At 46.1% G+C, this 18,423-nt stretch overlaps 1 protein-coding gene across 1 annotated transcript in view; it reads right to left on the bottom strand.

The window, feature by feature from the left end:
- Positions 1–18,423, bottom strand: part of DYTN (dystrotelin) — a 42,800-nt gene that overhangs the window by 1,497 nt on the left and 22,880 nt on the right. Inside the window, exons 12-15 of the mRNA XM_082239753.1 lie at positions 15,405–15,475; positions 11,067–11,226; positions 7,151–7,604; positions 3,847–4,001 (exon numbers count right to left, since the gene is read on the bottom strand). Coding sequence (XP_082095879.1) covers positions 3,847–4,001; positions 7,151–7,604; positions 11,067–11,226; positions 15,405–15,475 — 840 coding nt within the window. The remainder of the gene's footprint in view (positions 1–3,846; positions 4,002–7,150; positions 7,605–11,066; positions 11,227–15,404; positions 15,476–18,423) is intronic.

Below are 18,423 nucleotides of genomic sequence, written 5' to 3' on the forward strand. Positions count from 1 at the left end.
TCCGTTCTGTGATTCTCTTCGCCTAGTGGTTTTTTCGTCTTGCGAAGCAAGCCCATTGACGGATTAGCGGATTAGCGCTATTAGCGCTATTAGCGGCTTTTAGCGGCTATTAGCGGCTTATCTGCTGGTCGGATCAGCTGATAAGCGGCTTAGCGGCTTAGAAAAAGGAGGAGGAGGAGTTTGGATTTGATATCCCGCCTTTCACTCCCTTTAAGGAGTCTCAAAGCGGCTAACATTCTACTTTCCCTTCCTCCCCCACAACAAACACTCTGTGAGGTGAGTGGGGCTGAGAGACTTCAAAGAAGTGTGACTGGCCCAAGGTCAGGGGGGGGGAAGGGGGGAGGAAAAAACCCAGCAGGAACTCGCAAGACATTGTCGTCTTGTGAAGCAAGCCCATAGGAAATTCGTTTTGCGAAGCACCTCCAAAACGGAAAACTCTTTCGTCTAGCGAGTTTTCCGTCTTGCGAGGCATTCGTCTTGCGGGGCACCACTGTACAATGCCTTTCATTTTCAGGTGCTGGCTGCTACCCAAGTACCCATTGGGTGCTTCTCCCACATGCATGCTGACAAATGCGTAAACTGCCCAGAAGTAAAAATAAAAATCACTTGTATCTCAGCATGCGCGAGACAGAGCTCTCTCGAAGGGAGAAGAGCCCCAGTCAGACAAATCATGCACACCTTACAGCCAAAGTCAGGTTCTGCAACAGTAAACTGCAACCCTTCCTGGATGTGTGCATGTATGTGCATAATTAAAAAAACCCAAACTACTGTGTTCCTTGTGTCATACTTTGTGGTTTCACACTGAATGTATTGATTCAAACAAAACCCAAGGGAGAGCCACACCCACAGTAATGTACCATATTTTTCGCTCTATAGGATGCACCAGACCATAGGACGCACCGGACCATAGGAGGGGGAGAACAGGAAAAAAATTTGTTGTTGTTGTTCTCCCCCTCTAAAACAAGGTGCATTCACCCGAAGCCTCCGGAGCCCAGTGGGAGTTCCTGCTGGGCTCCGGAGGCTTTGGGTTCCTTTCGACCCCACCGCTGCTTTCCCCCACCGCCACCCCCAAAGACAAGGTCGGGGAACAGCGCAAAGGCACCTTCCTGCTGCCCCCTGAGCTTGTGGGACTAGTGTTGCAGCTTCCCCCCCCACACCTTCGTGCAGCCGTCGTAGCCTCCACAGAGCAGTGGGGTGAAGGCACCCTGCTGCCCGGCGGAGGCTTTGCGCAGCTAACCCCAAGCTAAAACAGCGAGACGGAGCGCTCCGCAGCGATCCGTCTCCCTGTTCTGGCTTTGGGCTTAGCCGCTCAGCTCTATAGGACGCACACACATTTCTCCTTAATTTTTGCAGGGGAAAAGGTGCGTCCTATAGAGCGAAAAATACGGTAATCTTGAAAGGCCTAGAGACCACAAATATTTTGCCACAAGCCATTTGGTAATCTTTAAGGAGTCGGCATTTCTGTTAATCATTGTTGGCCTTTAGGGAGGTATTTTTATATGCAAGGGCCGCAGTTCAGACTTTGGTGGCAAAGGGGTGGAAGGAACAAGAAGCCCCGACAATAACGGACTGGCATTGCAAGCTATGAGAATTTGCTGAAATGGCACAGTTAACAAATACCCTGAGAGGCAATTCAAAACAAAAATTTATGGAAAAGTGGGACAGATATAAAACATATGTTCAAAAATACAGTAAAGGTTCGCTATCTATGCTAGCATTTGATTGACGCTGGAGTGAGACTGCGTTTAGAAATAAGACTAAGAGCACATATTGATATAGGAATGTATTAGATAAAATGTAATGAAATATACAATAATAAGAGTACATTCTTTTGTAAAAAAAAGGAATATACAACGGGAAAGACAGGAAGTCTAGAGTGTTGGTATGTATATGATTTCTGGAAAAATATGTTTGTTTTTTCTTTGTTCTTTCTTTTTTTGTTGTTTCATTTTCTTTCTAAGGTATATAAAAATTGTATATAATTTTTTGTATACATGTTGGAAATTATAGTAAGTCCTGTAATGTAATATGACAATGTTTACCGATGTAATATAAGAATGTTAATAAATAAATAAAGTGCAAGGTAATCTTTAAGGAGTCAAAGGACTCTTTGATGTTTTGAACCCAAAGCTGCTCTCGAGGGAAGGACCCAAAATACAAGGAAGAAGATTTCGAATAAACACCAGGAAGAACTTTCTGGCAGTAAGAGCTGTTTGACAGGGGAAGGAAGGTGAAGGGCTCTCCTTCCTTGGAAGTTCTTAAAGAAGAGGCCATGGATTCTTTAGCTGTTATTCCTGCTTTGCAGGGCCTTGGGACTCTTTGGGTCCCTTCCAACTCTAGGATTCTATGAAAATATTCATTTATTCTTTGAAGCCTGAGTTGAGGGAGGTGGAGGCCTCAGGGGTGGTGGCAGGATCCTGATGACACTTTTGCATCAAGTGGCGAAACAGGATGCACCAACTCTGGCCCCCCTCCCAGTTTAAGGACTTGACTTGGGAATGATTTTGTTGTTTAGTCGTTTAGTCGTGTCCGACTCTTCATGACCCCTTGGACCAGAGCACGCCAGGCTCTCCTGTCTTCCACTGCCTCCCACAGTTTGGTCAGACTCATGTTTGTAGCTTCGAGAACACTGTCCAACCATCTCATCCTCTGTCGTCCCCTTCTCCTTGTGTCCTCCATCTTTCCCAACATCAGGGTCTGTTCCAGGGAGTCTCCTCTTCTCATGAGGTGGCCAAAGTATTGGAGCCTCAACTTCAGGATCTGTCCTTCCAGTGAGCACTCAGAGATGAATTTCATTCAGAATGGAGAGGTTGGATCTTCTTGCAGTCCATGGGACTCTCAAGAGTCTCCTCCAGCACCATAATTCAAGAGCATCAATTCTTCGGCGATCAGCCTTCTTTATGGTCCAGCTCTCACTTCCATACATCACTACTGGGAAAACCATAGCTTTTACTATACGGACCTTTGTTGGCAAGGTGATGTCTCTGCTTTCTAACATGCTGTCCAGGTTTGTCCTTGCTTTTCTCCCAAGAAGCAGGTGATGGAGCTTTAGATATGACAGATCTATAGCCTCTCCCAGTCCACCCTGATCTACACCATCCTTTTTGTCCTTCTTATCCCTGGAAAACTGAGGGCAGTTCAGTAATGGTGGCAGAACTTATCACCACCACACTGGAGGACCTACTGACTAGGGAAAAGGAGGTCTGCCGTATCTAATGAGCTTCCAGACACCCTTCCTGGAAGCTTAGGGGTTCTCCCTTAAAATGAGTTACAGTATGAGTATATTCATTGATGGTGTTTGTACATGCTAGTATTGAGCACATTTTGAGAATCTTAGAACATAAAAAAGTAACAACATCAATAATCAACACTCAGACCAATCACTCCTTGTTTGAAAAAACCATCCTTACTATACTACCATATATATATATATATATATATATATATATATATATATATATATATCATAAAGATCTGGCCACTGCTAACCACATTTAGAAAAAGATTGAAGGATGCGCTTTTATTCTGTCACTGAAATCGTTGGGATGATGTAAAAGTGCTCAGTTGATTGGACTTAACCTAAAGATATTGTTTCTTGAAAAGTCATTTGACAGGAGACAGGAACATTGAAAAAATGTTAACATCAATCTATGATGGTTTAATATGCCATTTCAATATTAATATTAAAATTAGAATACAAAACCAGAGGAAAAAACTACTGTACAGAAGTTTTGACTGTAGCATTGCATGAAAATCTTCTGTTCCAGAATATAACCATGCCAACTAACTCTAAATGAATTTCTGGACACTTTTGGAGAATTAGTATCCTGTAGCTGTCTTTTTTACCTTAGGCAATCCAGCAGTGATGGAGGCAGGAGAACCAATATCAGCATAACCATATTTCCTAGTTGGCAAAGTTACTTGGTTGATAAGATCAGAGAAAGACTTGCAAACATTGTTAGCTGTTAAGAGCAATCCTTCCTTAAGAACAGAGAGCTGACCTGGAAAAGAGAGAGAGAGAGAGAGCAGAAATAATATGTGGCTCCAATGCACATTTTAACAAACAAAACAAATCCTTGCCTTGTCATGTAGAGCAAGGAATTTTCAGTTCCCATGTAAGACTGAGATTTCATAATTATTGTACTGGTTATAAATTTCATTTATGAATACAATAGCTTCCTATGCAGCACTGTGAAGCAATCACACACATCATAGAATAAAAACATATTCAAACAACTGCATATATAAAATCAAATAGAAACCGTGATTTAGTGCCAACGAGCAAACGGATCTCAGTGTCTGGGCTGAACGATGGGGGTGAAGATATTGGTGTTTTGCATCTTTGAGCTGTTGCAGGACCTTAGCCAGACCTTAGCAGAGCATACGCAGACTTCCAGAAAGCAATCAGTTGCAGGCAGGATGGATGAAGCAGGAACAAGACGCTGCTACTAGTAATTTGGTTACTTATAAAGGTAAAGGGACCCCTGACCATTAGGTCCAGTCACGACCGACTCTGGGGTTGCGGCGCTCATCTCGCTTTATTGGCCGAGGGAGCCGGCGTACAGCTTCTGGGTCATGTGGCCAGCATGACTAAGCCGCTTCTGGTGAACCAGAGCAGTGCACGGAAACACCGTTTACCTTTCTGCCAGAGCGGTACCTATTTATCTACTTGCACTTTGATATGCATTCAAACTGCTAGGTTGGCAGGAGCAGGGACCGAGCAACGGGAGCTCACCCTGTCGTGGGGATTCAAACCGCCGACCTTCTGATTGGCAAGCCCTAGGCTCTGTGGTTTAACCCACAGCACCACCCGCTTTCCTGTTTACATAGATAAGCCAATATAATTACTCAGAGGAAGTAATGGAAGTGTAAGCATATACCCAAAAGAATGCGCTAATTGCTATACCTGATCTTGATTTATTCTGATTAACATAAGGGTCACTGAGACTGCAGAACGTTACTCTAAACTCATTAGTACACTGGTGCCCTGCATAGCAACAAAGAGCAGTCTTAGCAAGTTTGAGTATTTAAAAGAAAGATATCGTTTATTGGCCCTCATTTATAAAATGTCAATATAAGAGGTATCAGTTCAAAGTACGCTGCTATGTGCGGACAGAACTGCTGCATCTCTAAAGTGACACAAGAGGCCTACTTAATAACACACTTGATCAGGAAAGCTCATTCAAATATATGATAATGAGCCTATAAAATCAGAAGGTGCTGCAAATCACACTCTTGAAAAAGGGACTGGATGCCTTCTAAAAATAATTTTGCCACCAGGGAAATGAATGAAATTTGCATCTTTTAAATTGAATGAGGGACACAAGTGAATGGGAACCCCTTGGGTATGAAAGAGTCCACAGCGCTCCTGAAGCTTATCTAAAAGGTGAAAAATAATGACATCAAAAGACTTAATCTTGTTCCCGGAAAACAGGCATGAATGACATTCAGTAAGTGCTTCAAAAGCTAAAACAACAGGGAAGGTAAACGGCGTTTCCGTGCGCTGCTCTGGTTCGCCAGAAGCGGCTTAGCCATGTTGGTCACATGACCTGGAAGCTGGACGCTGGTTCCCTCGGCCAATAAAGCGAGATGAGCGCCGCAACCCCAGAGTCGTCTGCGACTGGACCTAATGGTCAGGGGTCCCTTTACCTTTACCTTTAACCTAGGCAGGAGACATTTCCCACACCCAACCGCTGTACCTGCTGCACTGACCACAACAGCAAAATCTGTTCTGCTCTGTTCTGCTCTGTTTTGGCTAATACAGATTAATAATACCTAGAGAATGGTCTGAGGTAGGAATGGGAAGATCAGCTTATTTCTAGACTGTGTCAGTTTCCCCATATGTGCCATTTCTGCATTGAGCTCTGATTTTTTTTACAAACAAAACCTGCGGGAATATTTAGATGTTTCTCACAAAATACCCATTTTCTCTCTAAGTTCATACTTCTGAACATTGTTCATCCTAAATATATATTTTGAAATGCATCTTGGTCCATTTTTGGGCCCTGAACTATATTGCCAACCTGGTGCCCTCCATCTGGGGCTGATGGGAATTGCAGTCCAAAATTATTGGTTGGCATCAGATTGGTGGAGGCTGGAAGTATTATGGTATGAACTTCTATAGGCGATGTTGGTTTCTTCAGCACGGCTCCCTATGACATTTGAACATCTCTGCTGCATAATGACTTAGATATGATATATTTTGTGCAGTCACAGATCCCTAACTAACAGGTCCACAGTCTGGTTAGGTAGAATGCCTGGATTTAGGACGCATGTTCTAGGCTTGAGTCAAACTCTACTACATGGGCTAAATCCCAATTACTTCAGATCCACAATGGATTGGATTAGTAATGTACCCATTTATAGCAATGGAAAGTATCACCCACTAGAATAGATTTATATCACCCAGCAGCACAAATATGTTGGTGTCCAGGGTTGGTTTATTTATTAAGAAACAGATGCTGAAGCTGACAGCTATTCTCCGTGACTTGGAGATAGTTCCTCCTCCTCCTCATTCCACAAGGGGCCTCGCTGTAATCAGCCAGGAGAAGGCAGAGATCTTCTCCTTCATAATCACTGCGTAGCTGTGGCATGGAAAATAGAAAGCGGCAGCTAGACTGGTGACTGGGAGCAGCCGCCAAGACCATATAACACCGGTCCTGAAAGACCTACACAGGCTCCCAGTATGTTTCCGAGCACAATTGAAAGTGTTGGTGTTGAGCTTTAAAGCCCTAAACGGCCTCGGTCCAGTATACCTGAAGGAGTGTCTCCATCCCCATCTTTCAGCCCGGACGCTGAGATCCAGTGCCGAGGGCCTTCTGGCAGTTTCCTCACTGTGAAAAGTGAAGCTACAGGGAACCAGGCAGAGGGCCTTCTTGGTAGTGCTGTGGAACACCCTCCCACCAGATGTCAAGGAAATAAACAACTGATTTTTAGAAGACATCCGAAGGCAGCCCTGTTTAGGGAAGTTTTTAATTTCTGATGTTTTATCGCTTTCTTATTATTCATATTCTGTTGAGTGGCGCGGGAAACCCAGCCAGATGGGTGGGGTATAAATAATAGAATAAAAATAATAATAACAATAATTGAAGACTGAGTTGCAAATCAAATCAAGCCCTTTGATGATCCAGGCAGCATTGAGAATTCTTACCTTGCCATACTTGGACAGACAAGGCATCCTTCAACTTCATCATTAACTGTTGCAGTTCCTCCTCCTCCATCTGCATCTCATTATGAAGAGCTTCCGTTGCCGTGGAATAGTTAGGGCTTATGCTCCTAATCCCGTTACTGAGACGGTCCCTGTTTGCTTCAGAGCAGTCTGTTAGTGGAGCAGTTCTCTCTTGGGGGCTTTCATGATGAGCAACCTCAGGGGGAACATTCGGGAAGAATTGGGCTCTCAGCTTGTTCTCCGGTGATCCTCCTGCATTTCTGGCGAGATGACCGCCCTGTGGTTCCAAAAGCCACTTACTTTTAATCCAAGAGGAGAGGAGCTCTGGAGACTTATATTTTGAGTATACCCCACGGTTGGGCTTTAACGAAGTGCAACCAGATCCAGTCTGGAGATTTCTTTCCTTCAAGGGCTCCTTGCTCCATATAGCGATGTTCTAAGAGTTTGCAAAGGAAAGATGAGATGTGACTTAAAACGTTCATGTATGTGCACAGAGAGGGGAAATCATCATTCGGAAAAAGCTATAGAGAAGGGTTGCACTAAATGGGTGGTTTTGATATGCAATAAGGAATCTGGAAATTCCCTTGGATGGGTAGGACTGAACTGAAGGGTTCAGCCAGCCTGCTTATATAGAGCTCCAGTACAATGTAACTGTAACAACTTTCTGTAACTATCCAATCACTGAACATCACTTTTGATCCCTTATTTGCATATGTGGACCTGAACTATCTACAGTATCCCCCTGCTGGCCCAGGGTGAGAACTTCAGTACATAACACCACACCTCCTCTCTCTACACTACACCCTTTCTCTGCAGGCCACACCCCCTCCTCAGCCCCACTCTCTCCTCATGCCACACCTCATTTCTCTAGGCCACACCTTTTCTCTACAGGCCACACCTCCTCTCTCTAGGCCACACCTTTTCTCTACAGGCCACACCTTTTCTCTACAGGCCACATCTCCTCTCTCTACACCACACCCTTTCTCTGCAGCCTTCGAACACCCTCTAGATGTTGCTGGAATACAACTCCCATCGTCATTGACCATTGGTCCTGCTGGTTGCAGCTGATGGGAGTTGTAGACCAAAACATCTGGGAGGGCACCTGATTAGGGACCGCTGGGGTAAAGAATGGCTGTTACGTAACGCTCCCTTAAAATTTTCTGAAGCTCAAGAAACACTGGCTGTCCCTCTTCATAATAAAAAAGGACCAAAAGACTAGTGGTCCTGTTGTCAGGAACTGGCAATGTTAGGAGACTGGTAAGCCAGCGGGCAAAAGGAACAAAATGAGCAAAGCAGTTGCATATTTAGCATTGTGAATACTGCATAAAAACAAAACACAACCTCTGAGTAAAAATGGTGGAATAATGAATATAAAGCACAAGATGACTGGATCTTAAAGGCCCAAGCAAGCTACTTTATTCAGAATCCTATTCTGATAGGTGTGATCCTGTGACATCCCCTCCAAGTTCAGGGTCACTTTCCACTTGATTGATTCCTTTTTACTGCCACAGCTGCCCAATGACTGGCCCTGACAGTCCAACATGAATAAGCTTGTTGGAATGGCAACTGTGACTCATCAACTTTCCCATTGACCCCTGAGCGATGCTGAGATTTTCTCAAATATTCCTGGACTTTAGCTTTTCACCTGTGAAATAAAGGCATCTGAGTTGAGCTTGTTTCACTACTGAACATCATCATCATCATCATCATCATCATAGGGAAAAACTCTCAGACGTGACCTAAATAACATCTTACGATTACTCGAAGGTCATGCTGGCTCAGGGGAGATTTTGATTCTTTTTCTTTTGGACAGTTAATCTCAATGGCACAGCATTGCCTTTGAAGGGCAATGGCACTAACTGCCTTTGAAATTTGCTTTGGTTGGAAAATCATGGCAGACATGAACATATGTATTACTGCTTGAGAAAACAGGTCCATACACATTACACAAATTTTTTCTTCCTGAGTCAAAGAAAAGGTTGATTAGACCTTGCTGCTTTGCCTCAACTTCAGAGTGAAAACTCCAATTATGTATTATACACCATTGTCTCTCCACATTTCAGAATCATTTAATCAGTTATCACAATCTGAGCCTCAATAAACAACTCCCGGGATGCGGGTGGTGCTGTGGGTTAGTTAAACCACAGAGCCTAGGACTTGCTGTTCAGAAGGTCGGCGGTTTGAATCCCCGTGACGGGTGAGCTCCCGTTGCTCGGTCCCTGCTCCTGCCAACCTAGCAAAAGTGCAAGTAGATAATTAGGTACCGCTCCGGCAGGAAGGTAAACAGTGTTTCTGTGCGCTGCTCTGGTTTGCCAGAAGCGGCTTAGTCATGCAGGCCACATGACCCGGAAGCTGTACGCCGGCTCCCTCAGCTAATAAAGCGAGATGAGCGCCGCAACCCCAGAGTCGGCCACGACAGGACCTAATGGTCAGGGGTGCTTTTACCTTTACCTAAACAACTCCCACTATGTTCACAAAAGCTGGAGAGGGTAACAGCCCAAGGGGTAACTGGCTTGGAAATGATTCTCAAAGTATTTAATGGAGGAAATCATATTGTAGATTTTAAAATTGTGTGATGCCCAGAATGGGTGATTCATGCAATCAAATTGTTAGGGTCATCCTGCCAAAAAGAAATCATGCCTATCCAATTGGAAATAATATTATAACTAAGGACATCATTTTAAAAGCTGGAAAATGAAAGCAGGAGACCTGAAATTCTCCCAAAGGAATATATTATGCAAATCTGTCAATAGGGGTATATTAAAATTATTTATTTCATAAACAGGTGAGAAATATGCAAAAGCCGAGGGACAAAACATGGAAAATAATGGAGGCAGGCTTGTAAAGTCCTTGAAGATAAGGCACTCCAACTAACCTGCTTTGGTTCTTTATCCTGCGACTGCAAGGATTTGACCAAATCGTGCCTGGAGCCCAAATGAGGAACAAGCCAAAATTTCCAATGTGACTGTTTTCTAACTGTGTGGCTTTTAATTGTGTTCATTATGAACTGAGCAGCATCTAGCCATTTAGGGCTAGTCCTCATGGAAGTGCCTGGGCCGTGTCACTTCAGACTTCAGAAGGAGACTCTCCCCATGATGGGATGTTCCTCCAGAAGCTCGCTAGATGCATGTTAGGTGGTCAGACCTCACCTGGAGTACTGTGTCCAGTTCTGGGCACCACAGTTCAAGAAGGACACTGACAAACTGGAACGTGTCCAGAGGAGGGCAACCAAAATGGTCCAAGGCCTGGAAACGATGCCTTATGAGGAACGGCTAAGGGAGCTGGGCATGTTTAGCCTGGAGAAGAGGAGGTTAAGGGGTGATATGATAGCCATGTTCAAATATATAAAAGGATGTCACATAGAGGAGGGAGAAAGGTTGTTTTCTGCTGCTCCAGAGAAGCAGACACGGAGCAATGGATCCAAACTACAAGAAAGAAGATTCCACCTAAACATTAGGAAGAACTTCCTGACAGTAAGAGCTGTTTGACAGTGGAATTTGCTGCCAAGGAGTGTGGTGGAGTCTCCTACTTTGGAGGTCTTTAAGCAGAGGCTTGACAACCATATGTCAGGGGTGCTCTGATGGTGTTTCCTGCTTGGCAGGGGGTTGGGCTCGATGGCCCTTGTGGTCTCTTCCAACTCTATGATTCTATGATTCTCCGACATCTTGGATTCTGTGTTGGAGGGATTTATTGGTCATGATGGGGTGGCGATGAGTCATGTGAGGCCATGTCTGCAACTTCAAGTGATAAACAGCAGGCCTACCATGCAAGGGGAAAGCCAGGTCTTAGTCACCCCTTGCTGACCCAGAAGGCTCCACTTGTGAGAAGAAAGGGGATACTTCAAGCAATTAAGGGTGATTTGTCCCTAAGCAAAGAGCCGTTGACCCCATTCTGTTACCTTAATTTCCTCTCTCATTTCCTGAAGTTCCAGCTTGAGGCTTTCCTGGCTTCCTAATAGCTCACGGAACTTTGCTGGTAGCGCACGGTTTCTGTCTTCCTGAGCCGAGTGAAGGAGCTGTATTTTGCCCTTGCACTTGTTCAGTTGCTTCTTTAAGTACCTGCCGGAAAACACAATGTTTCAAAAAAAAAACCCACCCCAAAATAATTAAATAAAGCAACAAGGAGCGCTTTCATACACTGTACATTGGCCTGGGTTTCGTGAGGGCAGATCAGGAAGTGCTGGGAGTCCGATGACTTAAGAATAGTGTACCACCTGTGGGTTAAACCACAGAGCCTAGGACTTGCTGATGAGAAGGTCTGTGGTTCGAATCCCCGCGACGGGGTGAGCTCCCGTTGCTCGGACCCTGCTCCTGCCAACCTAGCAGTTCGAAAGCACCTCAAAAGTGCAAGGAGATAAATAGGTACTGCTCTGGCGGGAAGGTAAACAGCGTTTCCATGCGCTGCTCTGGTTTGCCAGAAGCGGCTTAGTCATGCTGGCCACATGACCCGGAAGCTGTACGCCAGCTCCCTTGGCCAATAAAGCGAGATGAGCCCTGCAACCCCAAAGTCAGTCACGACTGGACCTAATGGTCAGGGGTCCTTTTACCTTTACTTTACCATATACACCAAAGACTTGTGTCTTTCTTACTGGTTGTTGTTGCCTTTCAAGCTATCTTACCTCCGAAACTGCACTGCTCAGGTGTGCTTTCTGTGAGGTTATTCCAGAAAACAGCTTTCAGCTGATATGGAACATGGGTTCTACTTCTCAACAGGGAACAAACATCCCACCAGTGCACCTTTTTCTGTGCTGCCTCTCCTGTTATATTTTATCGATATCTATGTCGCTGGTTTTTACCTATGAACAGCTTGGGCCACACATAACTTAGAGCAGGTGTGAGGAATTGGTCTTCGTTGGTGGGCTGGATCCAGATTTGGCTCATTCTCTGCGAGGCACATAAGACTGCCACCTGAGGCTGCCGCCTGACATTATTTTATTCCAGATGGTTCAACTTCAAATGAAGAATCAAGACTGCACTCAGGTTTAAGTCGAGGTTGCGAAGGGAGAATCTTGGTGACTGCAGCTTGGATTCAACCCAGTGCTGCAAAGTTTCCTGCTCAAAATTTGGCTTGCTTTTGGAGTTGAATTTCTGCCCAGTGCCCCACTTTCAGCAGGAATCAGTGCAGTGCAGTGTTGTTGTTGTACTACGTGTGTTTGGCCTGTAGTGGCAGCAGAGTTATTTGGCTGCAATGTGACCCTTTTACCAGTGGTGGCAGTATAGGATTATAATATAGAGTTATTTGGCTGCAATGTGACCCTTTTACCAGTGGTGGCAGTATAGGATTATAATGTAGAGTTATTTGGCTGCAATGTGACCCTTTCCCCAGTGGTGGCAGTATAGGATTATAATATAGAGTTATTTGGCTGCAATGTGACCCTTTCCCCAGTGGTGGCAGTATAGGATTATAATATAGAGTTATTTGGCTGCAATGTGACCCTTTTACCAGTGGTGGCAGTATAGGATTATAATGTAGAGTTATTTGGCTGCAATGTGACCCTTTTACCAGTGGTGGCAGTATAGGATTATAATATAGAGTTATTTGGCTGCAATGTGACCCTTTTACCAGTGGTGGCAGTATAGGATTATAATATAGAGTTATTTGGCTGCTATGTGACCCTTTCACCAGTGGTGGCAGTATAGGATTATAATATAGAGTTATTTGGCTGCAATGTGACCCTTTCACCAGTGGTGGCAGTATGGGATTATAATCCCCATTATGTCTGCTTTGGTGGCACCTGACCACTGAAAAATGAGCAGTTTGATGATGCCTGACTGTGAGGCAAGTTTTCTTTGAGGATGCTTTCCCCACCAACAGGTTGAACTGAATGACAACATCAGAGCTTGGGACTTTTGTAGGCTCTTTGTCCTCCTAAGACAGCTGAGCGGTAGAAGAGGAGGAGTTTGGATTTGATATCCCGCCTTTCACTCCCCTTCAGGAGTCTCAAAGCAGCTAACAATCTCCTTTCCCTTCCTCCCCCACAACAAACACTCTGTGAGGTGAGTGGGGCTGAGAGACCTCAAAGAAGTGTGACTGGCCCAAGGTCACCCAGCAGCTGCAGGTGGAGGAGCAGGGAATCGAACCCGGTTCACCAGATTACGAGTCCACCGCTCTTAACTACTACACCACACTGGCTCTCCAGTGAATGTGTGTCCAATTTCCTTGATTTTTTTTGTCCAGTTTTTATTTTTTTAGTTTATTTAGGCAGGGTCCTTTCAGCTGCTACTGCTACTCCTGCATGGTTGCCTGGGCAACCTTCCCGCACCGCCATGGCTACCTGGACTGGTTGGATGCAGAGGAATGGTGGGAGGAACTCTGCAGTGGAGAGTTCCCTAATGAAGCCAATGTTAGGATATAGTTCCATTCCACCTTAAAAGGGTACAGGTATAGTTCCATTCCACCTTAAAAGGGTACAATCTGCTGGGAACTTCCGTTGTATGCTGCTTTTGCTATACTGGCTGTTTTGCTGGACACGAAGGCAAGCAGACATGTTTTCCTTTGCTCCTGAACTACGATGAATACCGTATTTTTTGCTCTATAAGACTCACTTTTTCCCTCCTAAAAAGTAAGAGGAAATGTGTGTGCGCCTTATGGGGCGAATTCAGGCTGCACAGCTATCCCAGAAGCCAGAACAGCAAGAGGGATTGCTGCTTTCACTGCGCAGCGATCCCTCTTGCTGTTCTGGCTTCTGAGATTCAGAATATTTTTTTTCTTATTTTCCTCCTCCAAAGCTAGGTGCGTCTTGTGGTCTGGTGCATCTTATAGAGCGAAAAATACGGTAAATGCTGTAAATATGCTTGCACATATTTCTCTGTCCGCCTCTTCTGCTGTGAGGTGATTTACACACTCTGCTGACAGAGCGTGCACGGGTCTCTAAATGTATTTGAGGCTTGTGTCGCTGACTGGCTGATGTTGTTCCACGGGAAACCGGTGATCGTCCGGAGCCAGCTGAGGGCCTGCCTGATGTCCCCGTCTCCCAGGCAGTATCCTAACAGCCAACCCTAGCAAGAGTCGCATTGGATACCAAATCTAAAAGACGCTGCATGCAACCCCATTGACCAAGGAACAATCAGAAGTGTACTTTAAAGCTCTCAATCACAGCCATGGCTAGACCAGGCCCACATCTGGTGTGACATCAGTTAGGACCCCAGGGGTGCCGACTTTGGCATGCAAGATGGAGGTTCCCTATCCCTGCCTTAGATAATGTCTCCTCCCCCACTTCCTCAGTCTTTAACATGAATTGAGCATGCAAAGAGGCAGCCTTGATGGCTGTGGAAATATTTTCCTCTGGAAACCCAACAACACACATGGAACCTTTCTTCTTTTAAATAAAAAAAAAAAGTGCTATAACTTAGGGTTGCACCAAATGTTCAGTTTCTTTAGCTGAAAGTTATGCATTGGCAGAGGGTGGGTTGTGAATGAAATATTTCTCTGGGCTGCTTTGTTGCCTATTTTCCTTCTTAATTGCTGCTTCTTCTCCTTCTGCTCTTGGTTGCAATCCCAGCAATCGCCTTGGTCAGGGATTTTGCCACCACACAGCCAGATCGGATCGTCAGCATGTCATCCTAGTAATTCCCCAACAGCCTATTCCAACTTCTGGCACAGAACTGAACAGATGTTAGGAAGGAAGCCTGAGGAGCTCTGCTTTGCACTGGTATGTTGTGGGTTTGGTGACCAAGACGGCAAAAACTGGAGAGTGGCCAGTGCCTTTACCCTGTCCCGACCTTGGGGCGGCTGCACAGAGCATATGCATGCAGGATTTCCTTCGCTAGTCACTAGCTACCAAGGCAGGATGGATGTGACTGTCATTTTCCCCTGGCTTTCTTTGCTGCCAAGGGACTTTCGTCCCGTTTTCTCTGGCGACGCAACTTGCCGCTGCCCTTTGGTGATTGCAATCAAGGTGCCACCCCCACACCTGAACGGAAGCGCGAGAGATTATCTGCCTACTCTCTATTCAAGATGGACCACCAGACATACCTATCACCCACTTCTCTGACCTAGCGGCCGAACCTGATTGATGATAAGTGCTTCCCCCTTCGAGCCGGCTCAGCCACTTTGCTGCACTTGCTGCTGAGACAGGGATGCGGAGACAAACACTCCTGAACGCTGAGGATGTAAACCACTGATTGAGAGTGCCCCATTCCCCCCACCCCGGCTACGCTCTCCTTTGGCTTCCCACCTGCGTTACAGTCCAAGGCTCAAGGATCTTAATCAAGGCTACAGACGTCTGCATACCCACCTCCTCTTGCTGTGAAGGGCCTTGATGGATTCCTGTGTTTTAGCCAATTCCGCCTTAAGAGAAGCAAGTGTCTGTGGGAAGATGGGAAGATGAAGGGGGGAGGGGGAGTTCATAGCAGATGCACAAAAGAGAAAAAAGTCATGTTTTGCTGGGCAGCTGGGCAAGAACTGCTGCCTTTAACTGTCCTAGCTATGTACAGTGGTGCCCCGCAAGACGAATGCCTCGCAAGACGGAAAACTCGCTAGACGAAAGAGTTTTCCGTTTTGGAGGTGCTTCGCAAAACGAATTTCCTATGGGCTTGCTTCGCAAGATGACAATGTCTTGCGAGTCCCTGCTGGTTCCCCCCCCCTTTTTCTAAGCAGCTAAGCCGCTTATCAGCTGATCCGATCAGCAGATAAGCCGCTAAAAGCCGCTAAAAGCTGCTAATAGCGCTAATCCGCTAATCCGTCAATGGGCTTGCTTCGCAAGACGAAAAAACCGCTAGACGAAGAGAATCACAGAACGGATTCTTTTCGTCTTGCGAGGCACCACTGTACTTCTGGTTAGAACGGGGAAAACAGAATGAGGTGTGGGGGAATCACAGTCTAACACAGGCATAGGCAAACTCGGCCCTCCAGATGTTTTGGGACTATAGCTCCCATCATCCCTGACCACTGTTCCTGTAGGCTAGGGATGATGGGAGTTGTAGTGCCAAAATATCTGAAGGGCCGAGTTTGCCTATGCCTGGTTTAACATTAGTACGCTGCTTCTTCTGTCCAGCAATGGCTTTTTAGGAGGTTTTGCCACATGCTATGCCGGAGGGTTGATTGCCCTTATATAGGAATACAAACACACACACACACACACACACACACACGTCTTGTGGCATGATAAAAGCCAACATAAGCTTTTGTGGAAATTCCACTTTGTCAGTTTGCATGAAGTGTTCATCTCAGGGAGCAGGAATGCATGAGTGTAGCTGGGGAGACGGGGGACAGCACACTGAAAATGGCAATTAAATACAAAATGCACAGCCTATGGATATTTAATTAAAGTTTAAGTGTATGCACAATAATCACAGTGGCCTTTCACAACAGCAGTCATTAGTGATACTATAAAAGCATTGCTATGTCCATTATTATCTCCTACAGGAAACCATTGAAAAAAGTATATAAATGGAGAATTTTCTGGATACCAGGTTTGGGGCAAGTGCTCTTCAGTGAGAGAACCTCAGCGGAGATTTAAAATCATAAAATATGTAGCAAGGTAAAGCATGAAAATTAAGTCTGTAAGACCTTTAAAACATGCCATTGTATGTTCCAAAACTTCCCTCTTCCCTTAGCATAGAAAAGACCACACATTTAATAAAGATGGCTTACTTACAAACTATCCAAAAGTCAGGTTCATGTGCTTTTCCATACACCACTCAGGAAACACAGGCAGTAACACTTGGCTTAGGAGTTACAGTGGTGAAAGTTCCTAAATTATTGGTACAGGAACACAATGGGGTGGGGTGGTGAATGCTTCCCTCCGTGAGGGGGCCTTCCCAGACCCGCTGAAAGAGGCGGTTATTAAACCGCTTCTTAAAAAACCATCTCTAGATGCGGCCACGATGGCCAACTATCGCCCAGTCTCAAATCTTCCATTCCTGGGCAAGGTGATTGAGCGAGCGGTTGCCGAACAACTCCAGGCACGCCTGGAAGAAGCGGACCATTTGGATCCCTTCCAGTCGGGATTCAGGCCTCATCATGGGACTGAAACTGCCTTGGTCGCACTGGTTGATGATCTTCGGCGGGCTAGGGACAAAGGTGAGAGCTGTTTCCTAGTTCTGCTGGATCTCTCAGCGGCGTTCGATACCATCGACCATAGCATCCTTCTGGACCGTCTTGAGGGGCTGGGAGCTGGGGGCACTGTTATACAGTGGTTCCGCTCCTTCCTCCTGGGCCGTGTTCAGAAAGTGGTGGTGGGGGATGAGTGTTCAGACCCCTGGGCTCTCACTTGTGGGGTGCCTCAGGGCTCTGTCCTCTCCCCCATGCTTTTCAACATCTACATGCGGCCGCTGGGAGAGATCATCAGGAGGTTTGGGCTGGGTGTTCATCAGTATGCGGATGATACCCAGCTCTACCTCTCTTTTAAATCAGAACCAGTGAAGGCGGTGAAGGTCCTGTGTGAGTGTCTGGAGGCGGTTGGAGGATGGATGGCGGCTAACAGATTGAGGTTGAATCCTGACAAGACAGAAGTACTGTTCTTGGGGGACAGAAGGCGGGCAGGTGTGGAGGATTCCCTGGTCCTGAATGGGGTAACTGTGCCCCTGAAGGACCAGGTGCGCAGCCTGGGAGTCATTTTGGACTCACAGCTGTCCATGGAGGCACAGGTCAAATCTGTGTCCAGGGCAGCTGTTTACCAGCTCCATCTGGTACGTAGGCTGAGACCCTATCTGCCTGCGGACTGTCTCGCGAGAGTGGTGCATGCTCTGGTTATCTCCCGCTTGGACTACTGCAATGCACTCTACGTGGGGCTACCTTTGAAGGTGACTCGGAAACTACAACTAATCCAGAATGCGGCAGCTAGACTGGTGACTGGGAGCGGCCGCCGAGACCATATAACACCGGTCTTGAAAGACCTGCATTGGCTCCCAGTACGTTTCCGAGCACAATTCAAAGTGTTGGTGCTGACCTTTAAAGCCCTAAACGGCCTCGGTCCAGTATACCTGAAGGAGCGTCTCCACCCCCATCATTCTGCCCGGACGCTGAGGTCCAGCGCCGAGGGCCTTCTGGCGGTTCCCTCATTGCGAGAAGCAAAGCTACAGGGAACCAGGCAGAGGGCCTTCTCGGTAGTGGCGCCCGCCCTGTGGAACACCCTTCCAGCAGATGTCAAGGCGATAAACAACTACCTGACATTCAGGAGACATCTTAAGGCAGCCCTGTTCAGGGAAGTTTTTAACGTGTGATATTTTATTGTATTTTTGGTTTTTATGGAAGCCGCCCAGAGTGGCTGGGGAGGCCCAGCCAGATGGGCGGGGTATAAATAATAAATTATT

Source organism: Podarcis vaucheri (assembly GCF_965113315.1).
Source record: "Podarcis vaucheri genome assembly, chromosome: 1".
Taxonomy (NCBI): Eukaryota; Metazoa; Chordata; class Lepidosauria; order Squamata; family Lacertidae; genus Podarcis; species Podarcis vaucheri.